Source organism: Pinus tabuliformis, chromosome Q (assembly GCF_031772625.1).
Source record: "Pinus tabuliformis cultivar Carrire ecotype Pingquan chromosome Q, CPIR1, whole genome shotgun sequence".
NCBI classification, from domain to species: Eukaryota; Viridiplantae; Streptophyta; class Pinopsida; order Pinales; family Pinaceae; genus Pinus; species Pinus tabuliformis.
In genome coordinates, this window is record NC_142296.1 from 620,460,688 (window position 1) to 620,477,948 (window position 17,261).

A 17,261-nucleotide genomic window follows, 5' to 3' on the forward strand; every position below is an offset into this window, starting at 1 on the left:
ATGAAGGCTTCTTGGACAGTGTATCACTGTCACCCTTGACCGCGTTTAGGGATGCTCCATTACTGCGGCCAAATCTCCTCTAACTGTGGCTCCATGCCTTGACTACGTTTCCTTTTTATGACAGCGTATAACTGCATCTAGGGCATCACTTAACTGTTTGCATTGTTGTGCGTATAATTGCTCCATTAACGAATTAGGGCATCGTACTATAGCTAGGTCATCATACTCTTTAGTATCTCTCCTTCTCCAAAAAAACCCAAGACATGGAGAGGATATCACCTAAAGAGTGTGTCCTCTAATGACTCCAAATCCTCTCTTATTTATACTAAAAACATAGAGGTTGAATAGACACGTCAGTTGGGCTTCTGAGCCTACATAAGATGCTGGTCATCTTGATAATAAATCCATAATCAAAATAAATTCATATCTCCATAAATACTTATCGGAATCGGATGATCTTTAGATCAATCCTACACCTCTCGATGAGAGGGATCTAATAAAAATATTAGCTGCCCTAAATAAGCTGACCCAGATGGATTTTGGCCCTAGTTGCCAATTTAACATTGAGGGAGTCACGGTGGAATCTGATATTATTGCATCTGGAGGATCGGATCATTGGCCCATCTCTTTGAATGCAACTATCTTTGGTACGCCTAGAAACAGACCTTTTCGCTTTGAAAAATTCTGGCTCAGTCATCCGGCTTTCACCACCAACATCCAACTATGGTGGAATGAGCACTTGGACATTAGAGGTACCAAAATGTTTCGGCTCCAAGCCAGATTGAAGCACCTAAAGGCAAAGCTATGAACATGGAACCAAGAGGTTTTTGGCAACATTTTTGAGGACAAACAAGCCCTGGAGGATCAGATGGCTTTAATACACAACAACTGGATTAAGGGGGACATCTCCCAGAACTCCATTAACACAGAGCGTGACCTCTTGCAAAAGTGGAATGAGAGATGTCACCAGGAAGAGACATTATGGAGACAAAAATCTTGTATACAATGGCTGAAAGAAGGGGAGAAAAACACCAATTTTTTCCATCGATCAGCCATGGATTATAGATGCACTAATAAGATAACCAAGCTTACGGATGAACAGGGGACCTCCTTTCAGTCTCATCAAGAGATTGCCTCCATCCTCAGGAACCACTTCAGTCTTATTGCTACAGAACCGGACATCAACAGACAAGAGGCTATCAATGCAGTCATAACCTCTATTCCCAAGCTGATCACAGAGGAGCAGAACAGATCCTTAGACCGCCCGGTTACCCTTCTGGAGGTAGAAGAGGCAGTCAAAGACATGGCCAATGGCAAGGCTCCGGGACCAGATGGTTTTACCATTGACTTCTTCAAAGCGTGCTGGGACATTGTGAAGCAGGACATATGGGTGGTGGTTGAGGACTCTAGAAGATCCTCCTCCATACTCAAATCCCTAAACTCCACTTTTATTGCCCTCATCCCCAAGGAAGAGGTTGCCTGCACACCTTCTAAATTTTGACCAATAGCTCTCTGCAATGTGTTGTACAAGATCATCTCCAAAGTCATGGCCAACAGGTTAAAGCCTATTCTCCCCTTAATTATCTCAGAAGAGCATTCCGGTTATGTGGAAGGCCGGAAAATTATGGACAATGTCTTATTGGCACAGGAAATGATCCACACCCTTCAATCTCAGAAAAAGGTTGGAATGATCATTCAACTAGACCTCTCAAAAGCTTATGATAAGGTCAGTTGGAATTATCTTGAAGCTGTGTTGGAAGCTTTTGGTTTTGCCCAGCGATGGATCAGATGGATTTTGGCCATGGTCAAATCTCCCAACTTCTCCATCTTGGTCAATGGTGCCCCTTCGGACCCCTTCTTCCCATCCAGAGGCATTCGTCAAGGTGATCCTATCTCCCCTTTCCTTTTTGTTATCTTAATGGAAGGCCTAAGTCACATCATTAAAATGGCTAAGGAAAGGAATGTCATCAAAGGTCTCCAACCCCTGAATCATTATCCTGCAACCACTCATCAGCAATTCGTGGATGACACCATGCTGCATGGTACTCCTTCAGTCAAGGAAGCCTGAGGTTTCAAAGCCATTTTGAACCTTTTCAGCCAAGCATCTGGTATGGATCTTAACCTAGATAAATCCTCTGTTTTTTTCTTCCACACGCACTTGGTGGTCCAGAGGCACCTCACTAATATCCTAGGGTTCAAAAGATGCAACCTTCCATCTAAATATCTTGGCATTCCTCTCACTGGCAAGCCTTGGCAGAAACTCCACTGGGAGCATTTTCTCTCCAGGCTAGAGGACAGGGGAAATTATTGGACCAACAGAGTCTTGAACTTTGCAGGAAGACTTGTAATGACTAAGGCGGTTCTTCAAGCCATTCCACACTATATGCTTTCTATTCTCCCAACTCCAAAAATGGTGCTCCAGAAAATCAGGAATATTCAAAGGGCCTTCCTTTGGTCGGGAAAAGTGGATAAACACAAATGGGCTCTTGTAGCCTGGGCTAAGTTATGCAAACCCAAAAACCTAGGGGGTTTAGGGCTGCAAGACCCGGACACTGTCAACAAAGCTTGTGGAGCCAAGCTTTGGTGGCGCTGGATCAAGGAACCCCATACACCTTGGGCAAAACTGTGGAAGGCCAAATATGCCGAGAATTGGAGGACTGAGGATCTGATCAGAATGACAGATGCCCCTGAAGGTTCCCCTATTTGGAATTTGGCCAGAGCTAACAGAAACCTCATTCAGGATCACTGCTTTTGGGAAATTCGCAATGGCAACAAAGCTTTATTCTGGGAGGATGCATGGCAACAACTACCTAAACTAGAAAACCCCAATTATCTCACCCTACAGAGATGGTTTCAGGCAACAGGCAAGATAAAAGTCCATCAGTATTGGTCTGGCAACAACGAGAACCAACACTGGAGGAATTGGAACTTAGAGCCTCCCCCCCCGGAGGATGACATGATAAACCTCCTCAGCACCCTAATCTCCACTTTGGATAAGAGAATGATCCGGTACACTCAGGAGGAGGACCAACTCAGGTGGGGAAAACTCGATGGGGGAACCTTCAACCTCAAGGAGGCCAGAATGTATCTCGAGCACAGGGACCTCGAAGACAAAGTAGCTTGGTACTCTAATGTCTGGGACAACACACTCTGGCCAAAAATAAAGTCTTTTCTATGGCTTCTCATGCATCGCAAAATCCTCACCTGGGAGAATTTAGTGAAAAGGGGCTTTATTGGGCCATCCAGATGCCCCCTCTGTGAAAAGGAGGAGGAAACAATGAACCATCTCCTTAACGACTATGACTGGACCAATAATCTTTGGGATTGGATGAAGGAAATATTCAAACAAATAGACAGACACAGAGATTCTATTCAAGACTCCATTGCGAATTGGCGCACCAAGTATTCCAGTTGTAATATGGTTAACACCCTTTGGAGGCTCTGCCCCAGTTTTATAGTCTGGACCACTTGGAAAGAGAGGAATAGACGAATTTTTCAAAAAGAAGCCAGGCAGCTTGAAACCATCAAAACAGTAATAATGCAAAGTTTAAAAGAGACTGCCCTTACCAACTGCAAAGCTGAGCAGGCCAATTTTCTCACCCCTAATGATTCACGCATCCTGTTGTTGTTTGGCATGAATGGTCTGTCGGGTAACTGGGCTCAAGCAAACCACCCTCGGCCAGCTCCCTCCCCTTCGGCCTGGCTGCCCCCCATCCCGGGGTTCTGCAAATTGAATTTTGACAGGGCCTCCAGGGGCAACCCTGGTCCTGCAGGGCTTGGAGGCGTCATCTGTAATGACAGAGGAGAAATCCTTCACATTTTCTACAGAGCATTTGGGGAGGCCACCAACAATGAAGCAGAATTCGCAGCCCTGGAACAGGGGTTGCGCGTCCTCATCTGTCTGGGTAAAGGCTCTGTAATAGTGGAAGGAGATTCTCTCTTGGCCATCACTGCGGTAAGGAGAATGCAAAATGGCACACGGCCGGAGAAAGTCACAAAGCACTGGAGATTAGCCATGGTCACAGCGCTCATTGCGAAACATCTCTCCTCCCTCAGCAGCATTGTTCTACAAGCAGTTAGGCGAAAGGCGAATGTCTTAGCGGACAACCTTGCCAACCACGCGGTCGATCATCCGATGGAGATCATTGACACTTGTTGGCAAGACATCACAGGAAACGATCTTAGGAATTAGTGCACTCTCATCTCAAGGCAAGACCTTACTGGAGGATCGAGAGCAGAGGATGGGCTGCAGGATACGGCTCATCAGTAACTTATGCAGATTAACCATACACTTAATGCTAATCAAAGGTACCACTGGCGACAGTCCAATGGGGTACCTGAGGCAGGGTGGAAGATCACCCAAAAGGACGAAGGCTATCGGACGGGGAGTACAATCTACAAAAATAATGATCGGCACAGTCAACAAGAAGTAGATGCAGACACATGGCATTCAACCAGCAACCACAAGCGTGGTAGAGTAATGGCTCTGGATTGAAATCATGAGAAGGCGCATGGAAATCCAAACAAGATTTATTATGACAAGAACAACGGATCTCAGAAGGCGGAGCAGGAGATCTCAATCCAGAACATTCAACCTCCAGCTATAACTAAGGTAATCCACCAGGAAACCAAGACATCGCATTCTCCTCGCTCGATTCTTGGCAATCTAAACTCTATCAGGAAGCCCGCAGTCCCTTCAACCCACGCCAACACCTGCAACAACACAATGGCAAAGGAGGGCAGTCGCAATAAGTCTGCTAACCGGGACCTGGAAAAAGCCCGTGAGGCTTATGAGACCTCGGTCTCTAGGAAAGAGAAACGAAAAATTGCAGAGCTTGAAGCTGCGGTCATCGAGGAAGAAGAAAAGCTGGACATTCAAGCAATGGAGAAGGAAATAGACTGGATCGCGGACCCAGGCACCACGGACACCAGAGCCACGCAATTCGTAAGAACTCAAAGCGAAATGTGGTGCATGAAAACCATGCTGGCCAAAGCGCTCAGCATGCAGGCAGAAGCTATAAAGGATGCGCACCAGGCCACTTCGCTCGTTTCAGCTGGAAACGCAGCAAGGTTAGACGCCATGGAGTTCAACATTAGTGCTTTGACTCAGGAACTCAGAATGTTGTCGCATAATCTGGGAGCTCTCACCAGACTCCTCAAGCTCTCCACCCATCAGGGAACAAATATTGCTGTTGACGTCCCGGCGGAGGAAACCGACACCAGCACGGTGAAGTGCCCCATTCCTCAAAGGATTTCGAAGCCAGATATAGTTACAGCAATGGCCGCCCCAAGTAACACCAACAAGGATTATGTGGTATTGGAGCTGTAATAGCTTCAAGGCTCTTTGTTTTCTCTAAATGTCTCTTTCTGTCTTAGTTTTGAGGTCCTCCAAACCCTCTCTCATTTTGTGTCCTATGTTAGGCAGCCCTGCGTGGTTAGCCTCTGTTCTGAAGTTGCAGGATCAGGTTCTGCTAGTCATTTTGGTCGAACAAGCTGGAAGTGCTTTCTATGTCTGTTCAGACAAACTTTTTGTATCTTATGTAACTTTGTGATATAATATACATCTTCTGATTTACACAAAAAAAAAGTAATATCAAATCCTAAACCTTTCTCAAGATTCACATCCATCCTCATATATTATGAAAGGTACAATGCCCATTGGGCATCAAAGAGTTGGGAGAGTTGGAGGTTCATGGATTGTTGAAAATGTGATCTTTCTTTTGAGTTTTTATAATAATTTCAACCTTCATAAACTACAAATGATTTCAAAAAATTCAATTTTTTTATAGGGTATTTTTTTAATTTCCCTTCTAGGAAGGGTTGCGAAGTGTTCAATTTTGGTCATTGCTCCCAACCACCCAAGTTAAACCCAATTGATGAAACATCAAATTATTATTTACAAATCTAAATCATTTTAATTTTGGATTTTATCAAGTGTCAAAAGAAATCAAATCCCTTGAAGTTGAAACTTTTTTAAAGTGCAAGTTTGAGGAACAATTCTCACTTTGAGAGATTTGATTTATCTCAACTCTTATAAATTCAAAGTTAATATGGAGGTAGCTTGACTATGTGGAGAGGCACTCTACAACCCAATGTGAGTGGGATATTGTATTTTTTTGTTTGTTTGTTTATAAATAAGCTTTTGTTTATTAAACCGATATCAGATTACATAGTATCAAGATAATTTTGTTGTGGTCTATCAGATTAGAAACCATACCAATAGAAAAAAATAATTTCTTTTATCCCAAATGTCCATATACTAAGTGAATACACACAAAAAGATCTACTAACCAAGACTTCACTATCCAATACACTATGCCACAGTGGTAAATTCCAAGTGAAATAGAAAAAACAAAAGTTAAATAAAACCATTAAGAGGACATGGAAATATCAATAGTGCATGGAATGGCTAGATTAATTGAAGGTACATGATTTTGTTTGTTATAGAGTTGCTCCTCAATACTAGCTAGTCCTTCATGTTCTTCCATCCTTAATAGGGTATGGGTGAGATATTGTCACATAGCATTAGATAGTTAAATTAAAAATAATTAGAAGAATACTCATGGAAAAATAATTTAGAAAAATAGAAGTAGGCTTTAAAGTAAATTTAAATTTATGTCTTTGAATTAGAATTAGAAATTAAAATTTTTTTGTTGTTTTTACCATATGTCACTAATAATAATAACAAATATTTAATTAAAAAATACAAGTCAACTTTAAAATTTAAAAATAAATAAATAATACAAGTGGGTTTTTTTAATAGTAATGAGAATTTATATTATTAAAATCTGCACCCAGAACACGTAGCAAGTACATTGTAGTGACAGGGGTGGAAGAAGGGGGAGGGGTGTTCTATGGCCCTGAGGAGGACAAAATGCTTAGGTACTCATGGGGTCTTGGTCATATAAAAAACAATCAAGCAAATATATATGGCATCTACCATGGACTTTTGTTAGCCAAAGAACATCAGGTGGACACACTTACAGTTATGGGAGATTCTCTCCCAATCCTGTATCATTTGGTTAAAGTCTCCCTCCCAAAGGAGAAATCTATAGTAAACATCATGAATAGAATCAGGAAAATTATGCAAGATATCCCATCCAAAGCATATTTCCATGTCCTAAGAGACTTCAACAAATAAGTATACAAGTATGCTAACGAGGGGTGTAAATTAAAGATAGGTGAATTAAAGTTTAATGGCAAAATTAGGTGTGCTTTAATACCCTAATGGTAGATGAAGTCTATTAAAAAAAATCACTAGTAGCATTATGTGTTGTAAATTTTGTGCTTTGTTGGGGCATTTTTGTAAAATATTCACCGAAAAAACCCCTCTTTTTGTTGCTAAGTTTTGTTACTTAGATATATTCTCCTCAAGAAAATCATGTATTCCTATTGGAAAGGAGAAAAGATTAATTTGAAAAAAATGATGAATTATATTTGTAATGCATGATGTATTTACTGTGAACCAAGTGCAAAATTATATAATACAAATACTCTTTCTAGTTAAAGGGAAAAGTACATTAGAGTGATTATTACAAAGAAAATTTCTTCCATGAATCTAAAAAGGAAGGAGCTAAAAACCATCCTTTACCCCAAAAAGGAAGGGGGCACAATGATCTAATACTAGACCTTCTAAAGCTTGCACCTATTGCTTCTTGAGAACATGAGTAGATTCTTACAAATTGCTTGCATAGGATGATGCAAAAAGAAAACATTTCTAAATTTTGAGACAAATCGACCCACTGCTGGACCCACAAGAGGCAAGAGAACTCTCGACACCAAATTTTTGGGTTTTCTTGATTTGATATTTCCTTCTCCTTGTTAAAGGAAGGGAAGAATGCAAATTATTTTTTAGGAAATATGAATAGGAAGGAGAAGAAGAGGCAGCTTTGATCTCCTCCTCATCCTCCATCCCAACTTCTTCTTTTTTCTTTTCTATAAGAGGGATTTTATCAATATACTTGGATGAAGACTTTTCCTCAACGAATGAATTAATATTCTTTGGAGACACTTGGTCTAGGACTTAATGATCAACACAAGGTTCATCACCCATAAATTTTGCCTTTGGGAACTTCAAAACTTCATATCTATTATTGAAGGAAGGATTTTGATGAGATTCAAGTTTGCTAGCATGCAACCTCTTAGTCAAATTCTCATTGTGTTTCCTTGTAACTAGTTTGAATGCTCCTTGCTCACCATTAGTATGAGAAGATTACAAAGGATTAGAAGAAAGCTGAGAAGTTGGAGCCTTAGGAATTTTTTTTGCAAAGTTCCTATACTCATGACAAAAATTACATTTAAAGGGAACTTGTTCATAATCCAGGGCTTGAAGATGGGACCAACCATCCAAGTTAAGTTGAATCGCCTCAAGAAGGATTTTTGAAAAATCCATTTCAATGCAAATTTTGACACAAGAGAAGTTATTCTCCTTGTCCGTATCACTAGAAATAAATTAACCCAATTCATCTCCTATGGCCTTGAAAATACCTTCACCTCGACAAAGAGGGGGAATATATGACAATATGATCCACATTGGTGAAAAAGAAATTTCCATCATGGGATTGAAATCCAAAGACGAGTGGGTGAGAAACATTTCTCTAATTCCCACAAAAAAACAAAATAACTGTCTCCATAATATAAAATACCAACAGGCTCACGATTTACCCAATTGACAGAGGTCCATTCTAAAACAAAATTATAGCTAGGCCAAAGACTATCAAACTTACCAATCAACCCTCTTTCCTTCAATGTAGTCACATTCTTCTTCGCAAAGGAGGAAAATCCCAAATCAAGAGAGGTAATTGAATCCTCCTTTATAACAAATCTTCTTGGGAGACCCATTGAACAAGAGATGATCTCAACCACTCAAGAACTAGAGAAACACCACTAGATCATATTCCGACAACATGAAAAACCCAATGAGTTACGAACACATGGAATATGAAAAGAACATCTGAGTTGATAGCAAACTGAGCTAGTTGAAAACCAAGACAAACCCTGATTCAACAATGAAAACTCTAGATCTATCTGAAGACTGAAAAAATGCACTCAACCACAAACGAAACCCAAAATCTATAGCAAAACGATCAACATGAGGGGGAGGAACAACGACAACTAGGAAACCCCAACCACTAGCTCCCACGACTTCTTCAGCTCCATTCTCTTGTTGACATGTAGGGCACATCTTAATACAAGTGGGTTTTAAAGTAAATTTGAATTTATGTTTTTGAGAAAAAAAATTGTTAATTTTGCCATATGTCAATAATAACAACAACAAAGATTTTCTCTTTATTATGACTTGGTTCTAGAAATTGAAAAGAAAAATGTCTCCTTAATTAGTTGCACCATATGTTAATAATAATAATAATAATAATAATAACACATATTTACTATTTGTTATGAGTTTCCTAGAAATTGTAGAAAAACTATCTCCCTAATTAGTTGCATATAGGTGCTACATATCCTAGTATGGGGATACATTGTAGTGAAGTGTTAGACTAATGAAGCATTATATAAAAAACTATTAATGAAAAGACATAATGTCAACTCAAATAAAATAGTGATAAGAAATAACACAAATAGAAATTCAATAAATCAAATCATTTACACATTAGACACAAAGACACACATATATACACAAATAAAAATTCAACAAGTAAAATCAAATATTTAATATTCATAGAGGAAATTAGGAAGGAGAAGCCAAGGGTAATTTTTTTTATTTTTACTTTCCATTATGAGGAATATTTGTAATTATTTTACAATTTATAAATATTTCAATGCGACATTAGATGAAATATTTCAATATCCATGTTAAATAATATATTTCAATATCAACTTCATATATATTTAGAGAGAGAATAAAAAAGTATTTGAATGATGAGAAAGAGTAATTTTAGATTATATATATATATATATATAGAGAGAGAGAGAGAGATTTCAATTACTTCCTACTTCCTAATATGAGGGAGATGTGTAATTCATTCACTTTTAATATGGAGTTGATATGTGGCATGTAATCCCTGATGGGGTGTCAAAGGTGGGATAGGTGGGGGAGCACATGGCTATCATCCCACCACGTATGCATGGCCAAGGATGTGACCATGCCCCCTCCCTAAGACCACCATAGCTATTAAACGACTTCAGTTAGTGGGATCATGTAAATGGGCTCAAACAAGACACAAGTCTACTCTAGAGAATGTAGAGTGTTCATGGTTGATGGGATCATGCAAGATGGCTTGAATATGATGCATGATAATTCCCAAGAGAGTATAAGTGTTACGAAGATATTGGATGGAGATTTGTCATTTCAATGCTTTGCAAATTAGGAACTTTAGGATCATTGAGGAGTCCAGTCTCGACCAAACTTCTTATGAATTCCTTCCATCATATGCAGAAGTCATCATTTACTCACAACAATGGTCGATTTTTAAACGTGAAATCCTAGTAAATATAGGGTATAGGAAATTGAAGCCATGGGCATCATCGACTTGCTTGGGATGGAGAACATTCTAGTTGTATATGGAGGCGACTTCCTATTTTTACTTGGTTAATTTCTTTATTTTATGTTGTTTCCTTAATTGTTGGTCCTCTTCTTCTCCATGACCATTGATACTTTCTAACCTTTTATGGTTTCACCACTGGTATGGTTTCCCAAGTGGAAAAACCAAGGCAAACCATAAACTATTTTGATATCTATTTCTAAAGCTTAATAGAATTTTACTTTACAAAAAAAAATATGTGACATTTAAAAAATATTAACCAACATTTATGCATATTAACCCCATATCTATTTAGCACTAAGAGGGATCAAATTTCTTGAGGTATAAACTTCTTTATAGTGCAAAACTTGAAAAAAGAATTGCACCTTAAGATATTTGATCTCTCTCGATGCTTGATAGATCTACGGTTAAGATCACTCTACACTAGTTTATAATAAGAAAAGTAATGAATACTTATTTATGCTCATGAGTTATTAATGAAATTAGAAAAATAATTATTTTATATTAGTTGAAAGAAAACAAAAAAGATTAGACTCTATTGATAATTGATTGCACCCGTAGGGGTTATCTACAACCTAGTATGGAGGAAATGATGTCACATAACATATCAGGACTAAAAAAAAAAAAAACTACTTTTGTCCATATCTACATGACAAAAAATAAACAATATGTATGTATATATGTGCATGATAACATTTAAAAAAATAAACTGGCCTAGATCCATCTTAAACTAGGATATATCAAGCATTTAGAGGGATCAAATCTCTTAAGGTGTGATTTTTTTATAATATGATGCAAAGGAATTAATACATGACATGGAATTAAATGATTAAAAAATTTACACAAAATAAATTTGATTCCTCAATGTTTGATAGTTATGGATTTAAGATGAATCTATGCTAGTTTAAATACTCTTATGCTCTTAATATGTATGTGTGTGTGTGTGTAAGTGAGTGATACAAATAATAATATTAGAATATCAAGTTTAAGATGGATCTACTATAATGTATATACTCTAATACACTTAACATATATATTTTTTAAACAGTGGGAAAATTGATTATAACTTAATTGCCAAACTAGTAGTGGGGACAACCATCACTGGTTGTTATCTGCGAATGCAAGCCAACTCATCACTATTATCAAGGAAAATCACACCACCTGGAATTACTTGTTTGTGGCCTGTAAGGAGGCAGGTTTTCACTCTTTCCAGATATCTTTGGGTCTTGGGTTGCAAACCTATTTCCTTATGTCCAAAAAAAACAAACTCTTAACCAAACAAAAAATATTTTAGAGCATACTCCAGACCCAAGTACTCTTAACTTATATGTGTTATAATAATATTAGAATATCAACATTATTATTTATTAATCTAAATAATCTCAATTCATTATATTAAAATATTAACATTATTAATTATTATTTTAATTCATTTATCAAATATTAAAAAAATTATTTTATTTTATGAAAAACGACAAAAAAATATTAATTACTTAATCTTTAATATATTCAAAATTAAAATAAACAAAAATTAATTTAAATACTCTTCCATTTTTAATATTATAGTGTTACATCTATCAATATAGGACATAATTTATTATCAATAATAGATTATATAAATATAAAGTAACAACATCTTTCGTAGTGAAAGCCTGCTCCCTTACGGACCACCAGCGGGTTATTACAGGGGGCGTGGTTTTCCTTGATAACAGTGATGAGTCAAACCGACATTCGCGGATAGCAGCCAGAGATGGCTGTCCTCACTGTTGGTTTGACACCTGAGTTTGATAGGTTTTACCACCTTCGGAAAAAAAAAAAAAACTATAAAACATTTTTAATATAAAGAAATACAACTTTAATCTAAAATAAATGTCATTCGATGTTGTCATTTTCAGTTGGATATTGTGTTTGAGAGTCATAGATTTTATGGATTCATTTATTATTTAATGAACGTGCTTGAAGGTTCAGAGAAAGGCATTGCAATAGTCAATAGTTGTGCATTCACCTATTATATTTAATGAACGTGCTTGAAGGTTAAGAGTAAGGCATTGCAATAGTCAATAGTTGTTCCAGAGAGTAGATGACTATCCCATTTCTTCACTTGCTACACTTTTATTTTTCAAATTTAGTGGTTGGTCTATGATAGGATCTTATGATTTTATTTTTAAAAGCTAGTGGTTGGGCTATGATGGATCTCATAAGGGCAAGTACACAATGTTTATTGACATTAAGGTGAAGTATTTATTAATGTCTAGTGTGAAGTTGGTGTGTCTTTAGTCAAAGTGTGAAGTTGGTGTGTTTTTAGTCCAATCTTAGAAAGGTCAGAATATAGAGTAACACTTAGCAATAAAGTTTTTAAGTTTTTTAAATAGTTAATAAAGGAAGGGTAAGTAGAAAATGTTTACTAACTTTATTTAAATTTAAAATAGTGTATACTTTTTAGAAATTTAAGAAGAAGAAAATTAATTTTAAGTAAAGTATTTTTACATTTTAATAGGAAAAAGAAATTCACTAAAGGCGGTCTAATATGTTAGGCCTAATTTTAAAGGCAACAAGGAGATTTGATCTCGTGACTTCCCAATAGGCAAAGTACTTAGCAACAAGGGTTCAACCAATTGAGTTATTCCTTAGAGCACACTAGAAAAAAGATGTTAAAAATCATAATTAATATATATATATATATATAAACAAACTAACCTAAATTTATTTTAAATTTAAATCTATTGAATATTTAAATGAATCACATTTTTTAATATATAATTTTAATTATTATAAATTAATATATGATTAAAATTAAATAATTAAAAAATATCTATTAAAAAAATTAGTTTATTTTATTTTATGTTTAATATATCTATCTATATAATAGATTAAATGAATATAGAAGAAATAATAAATATATGTGTATTTAAAGAAAAAGATAGATATAAAATTTAGTATTTTTAAAAATTATATATATATATATTAATGGTTAGGCACTTTACATTATGTTAAATGAAGAATACATAGACCAAACATTTTATGCTACTGGTATGCTCGAAGGGAAACTAGACTAGTAATATAAGTTCAGAGTTTTAAGGTAAATAGAAATTTATAAAAATAGGCCGGATGTGTCAAACCTTGACATACATCAACATGAGAAGACAAAAAATACTACTAGTGCTGCAAGCAAAAAACCAATGAGTCATAACAACTATTGGGCAAAATCTCCAAGCATCCACACTAGCTAATCACTACACTCATCCAAGGAGAAGGAGATGTTGGTTGATCTCCTAGCTAGAATGGTTAGCTTGCGATCTATACTGTCAATTTTTTCCTCAAGCTCTGTCAATATGATAGAATTCTCGTGTTGAGTCCTCATAAACTTCCCTCCGTGGCCTACAATTTTCAAATGACGTGTAACCTTGTGTCAACTTCATGTCATGATCAATGAAATGAAGGGAGCACATGCAACGTGCCAAGTATAGTGGGAGCTAGAACCCCCTTTCATGTGAGTTGGCATCATATCAAGGTGGGGGGAGAACGCTCGGTCTTGGGCACCCTCCTTAGGAGATTTTTAAAAATTAAATTGATTTTATATAAAAATATAAAATAATTTTATACAGTCAAATTTTATGTGTAATATTGTTGTTATGATAGTTTGTGCAAAATAATATTATTTATTAATTTATTATATATGGTTTAGTATTTTCTCTCTCTCTCTCTCTATATATATAGAGAGAGAGAAAAAATATATATAATTTAAAAATATAATTCAATGATGATGATAATTAACATCTATTAAGATTAAAAATGGTTTATTGGATTTTAAAAAGGCAAAACATTATTGTAATTCTTTAAAGTTTATTTCTATGCTCAAAAAACATTAAAAAAATATTCCAAAATAACTATTGCTTTACTAAGTTAAAAAGTCAAGAAGGTTGGTATTGTAGCAAATATTTAGATATATAAATTTAATATTAGCATATTATGGACAATTTAAAAAAATATGTTTTTCATTTTCAATCCTCTTATTGTCACAAATGTGACAAACTCTTTCATCCCATGGGCTTTTGAGAATTGATAAATGTCGAGTTCCATTATGGAGCTCATGAGATTTTGCTTTTATTTTAACAATGCTTATTTTCTTCTTTACATTAGTGGAGAGAGAGATACTATTGATTTTCAAGATCTTGGTGATCATCTCCTTAAAAAAATTCCTTAAAGTTTGAGGTGATATTATTTTTAATATTATCCTTATTTTGCAAAATAATCTCTACATTTATCCTTCAATGGTTTAGTGAGATTGTGCATCCTTGTCTCTTCCTTTATCCTGCAATGGGATAGTGAAGATTGTGCATCCTTATGCCATCTCTTCTTGAGCTGAAGATGGTTTTGGCTAGAGTTTGAAGTAATTTTAGGAAGCCTCTAGTTGTCCATGTTGTTTAACCTCTTCTTATACATTAAATACCTAGTCACAACCATGCTTTTACTGGGGAAAACACTTGCTTCGATGAGGAGGATAAGGTATGGTGTGTTTCCTTTAATTTTGAGATTATAGGTCATAAATTACTTTTGGATTTGTTCTCTCTTTCTCCATACAGGCTCTTTGAAGATACTGCATCCCCAAACCTCACATCCATATCCATATAATATATAAAATATGTTGATTTATAATTATTTTCAAATCCATAATAAGCTTTCCACATGCCATTAATCATTTTCTCAATGCTATAATTTCAGTTGATGGATGCTAATTCCAAAATATTTGTAAGAAGACACTCCTCCAAGATATTGCCATATACAAAAGTATTATATATGATCAGTTTAGATTTAATTATCACGACTTTGGTTTTGTCACTGTTAATATTTATATCCATCTTAGTTCATCATGTCACTTGTAGGAATTGAACATGGATGGGGAGGATCCCAATCATTCCTCCCAAGCACTAGGGCAAAATCCAATTAACAAAAATAATGTTACTTATTTGTTACTTACATGAAATTAAAATAATAAATTATATTAATACTAAGATAAAAAGAAAAAAATAAATAATATGAAATGAAATTTCAATATAAATACCCTAGATCTAGGTGCTCCATTAACAATTAAAGGTAATGCAAACTCCCATGCCATCTCTCCATAAATCATTTAATGTTGGGAAATGGTGACAATCCCTAATTTCCACTCTCACCAACTACATTTATTGTAAGGAATGAGGTGGGCATATATTAAGAGTTGCACATTTAACGTGGTCTTTGGGAGCAAAGCTCAATTATTCTCTACAGGTGGTCGCTCTCTCCAACATCCACAAAGCTGTAAGGGACAACGAGCTTGCAAAGAATGACATAGGCTATCATCACCAGAAAGAGATGGTTCGAGAATAGGGGTGCACCAAGAGAGGAGGGAGAGGAAGGGGTTGCCAACCCCCTCCACATTGGCATGAACAGGGAGAAGACTGGTTCAATGAAGACATGCCTATGCACTTTAGACCGATAACAATGATGGAAGCAGAGGAAACAAGAAATACTAGGGATGGGCACTGAGAAGTTAGAAATTTGCTTGCTTGGCACTTGCGAGACCAAGAGGATGTCCTGTGTGTTGCGGAGGCTAGGATTATGGATTCAGATTTCCACCTGGTCCAAGCCAGGTCAACCTTGCAAGTTTTGGCAAGATTCTTAGGAATTTAGTTCCCCCCCTCCCCCTTGCCTCCTGCCTCCTCCAACTCTCCTAATAGCTTTGACCCCTCATCCTCGATTACCCCAAATTCGATCCTTCATGGAGAAAAGCCACCCATCTCTATGAGGTTGGGGTCTCTTCAAATCTTAGAGAAGCAATTCGAAAAATCAAGTATGTCAGGTAATGAAACGAAGGAGAGGTCCATGACCAATAACGTAGCTATGACAAACAGAGTAACAGATGAGACAATGCAGCAGGAAGCCAATACCAACACTGAATGGATGCTTGTCGAATGTGAGAGACCACCTTAGCTGCTAGAACTTCAGGATGATCCCTTCAAGTATCTCTCAGCATGACTTAGATCACTCTCAATCAAACTTCGTTTTACTGCTCTCTTTTTAACATGTTAGTCTGTTAGTTTGTTGTCAAAAACTGTTCTCAAGGCTCTCAGGGAGACCATCTGGTTTCCCACTTATGGGCAGATGGTCATCCCCAAGGTATCTCTCTCTTGACTTAACAAACTTTTTCGTCTTCTAAACTTTCTTAACTCGGACACAGTTCATCACTATCTCCACCAACCTATACTCTATGTAAATTTTATGTATTCTATTGAATTTTGCTTGCTTACGAAAAAATGAAGAAATTTCAATATAAATATATATTAATAAAAAGATACAATACAATGTTGTATCAGTAACAACTATAAAGCACATGATATAAATAAACAACCATCAAATCTCAATTGGATTTATTTTGGATGGTTAGGAGAAATGATTAAAATCTTCCACACCCAAATTCAATTCTAACAAAATATTTTTCATATAAAAAAAGGTAACAACTATAAAATAAAAATAATCTATTTCATATTAACTACCTAGGCTAGAGAATAAGCTCTTTGACCAATTGCTACATAAACACATTACATTTTGACTCTTTCAATTAATAATAATAAGTAAAATGACAAAATAAATAGATAAATTCAAATTTTATTTTATTTTTTGTTTAGTTAATATTTGATTTTTTTTTTCTATGAATTAAAATCACAAAGAAATAAAATAAAATTATTTTAAAACCAAAATTTTATTAATTAAATAAATTAG

General features: G+C 36.0%; 1 protein-coding gene across 1 annotated transcript; it reads left to right on the forward strand.

Moving 5' to 3' along the window:
• The first annotated feature begins 1,546 nt into the window (after positions 1-1,546).
• Positions 1,547-2,068, forward strand: LOC149220972 (secreted RxLR effector protein 78-like). The gene has a single exon (XM_089387272.1). It carries the CDS (start codon positions 1,547-1,549, stop codon positions 2,066-2,068), a length of 522 nt encoding a protein of 173 aa, XP_089243398.1.
• Positions 2,069-17,261: the final 15,193 nt, after the last annotated feature.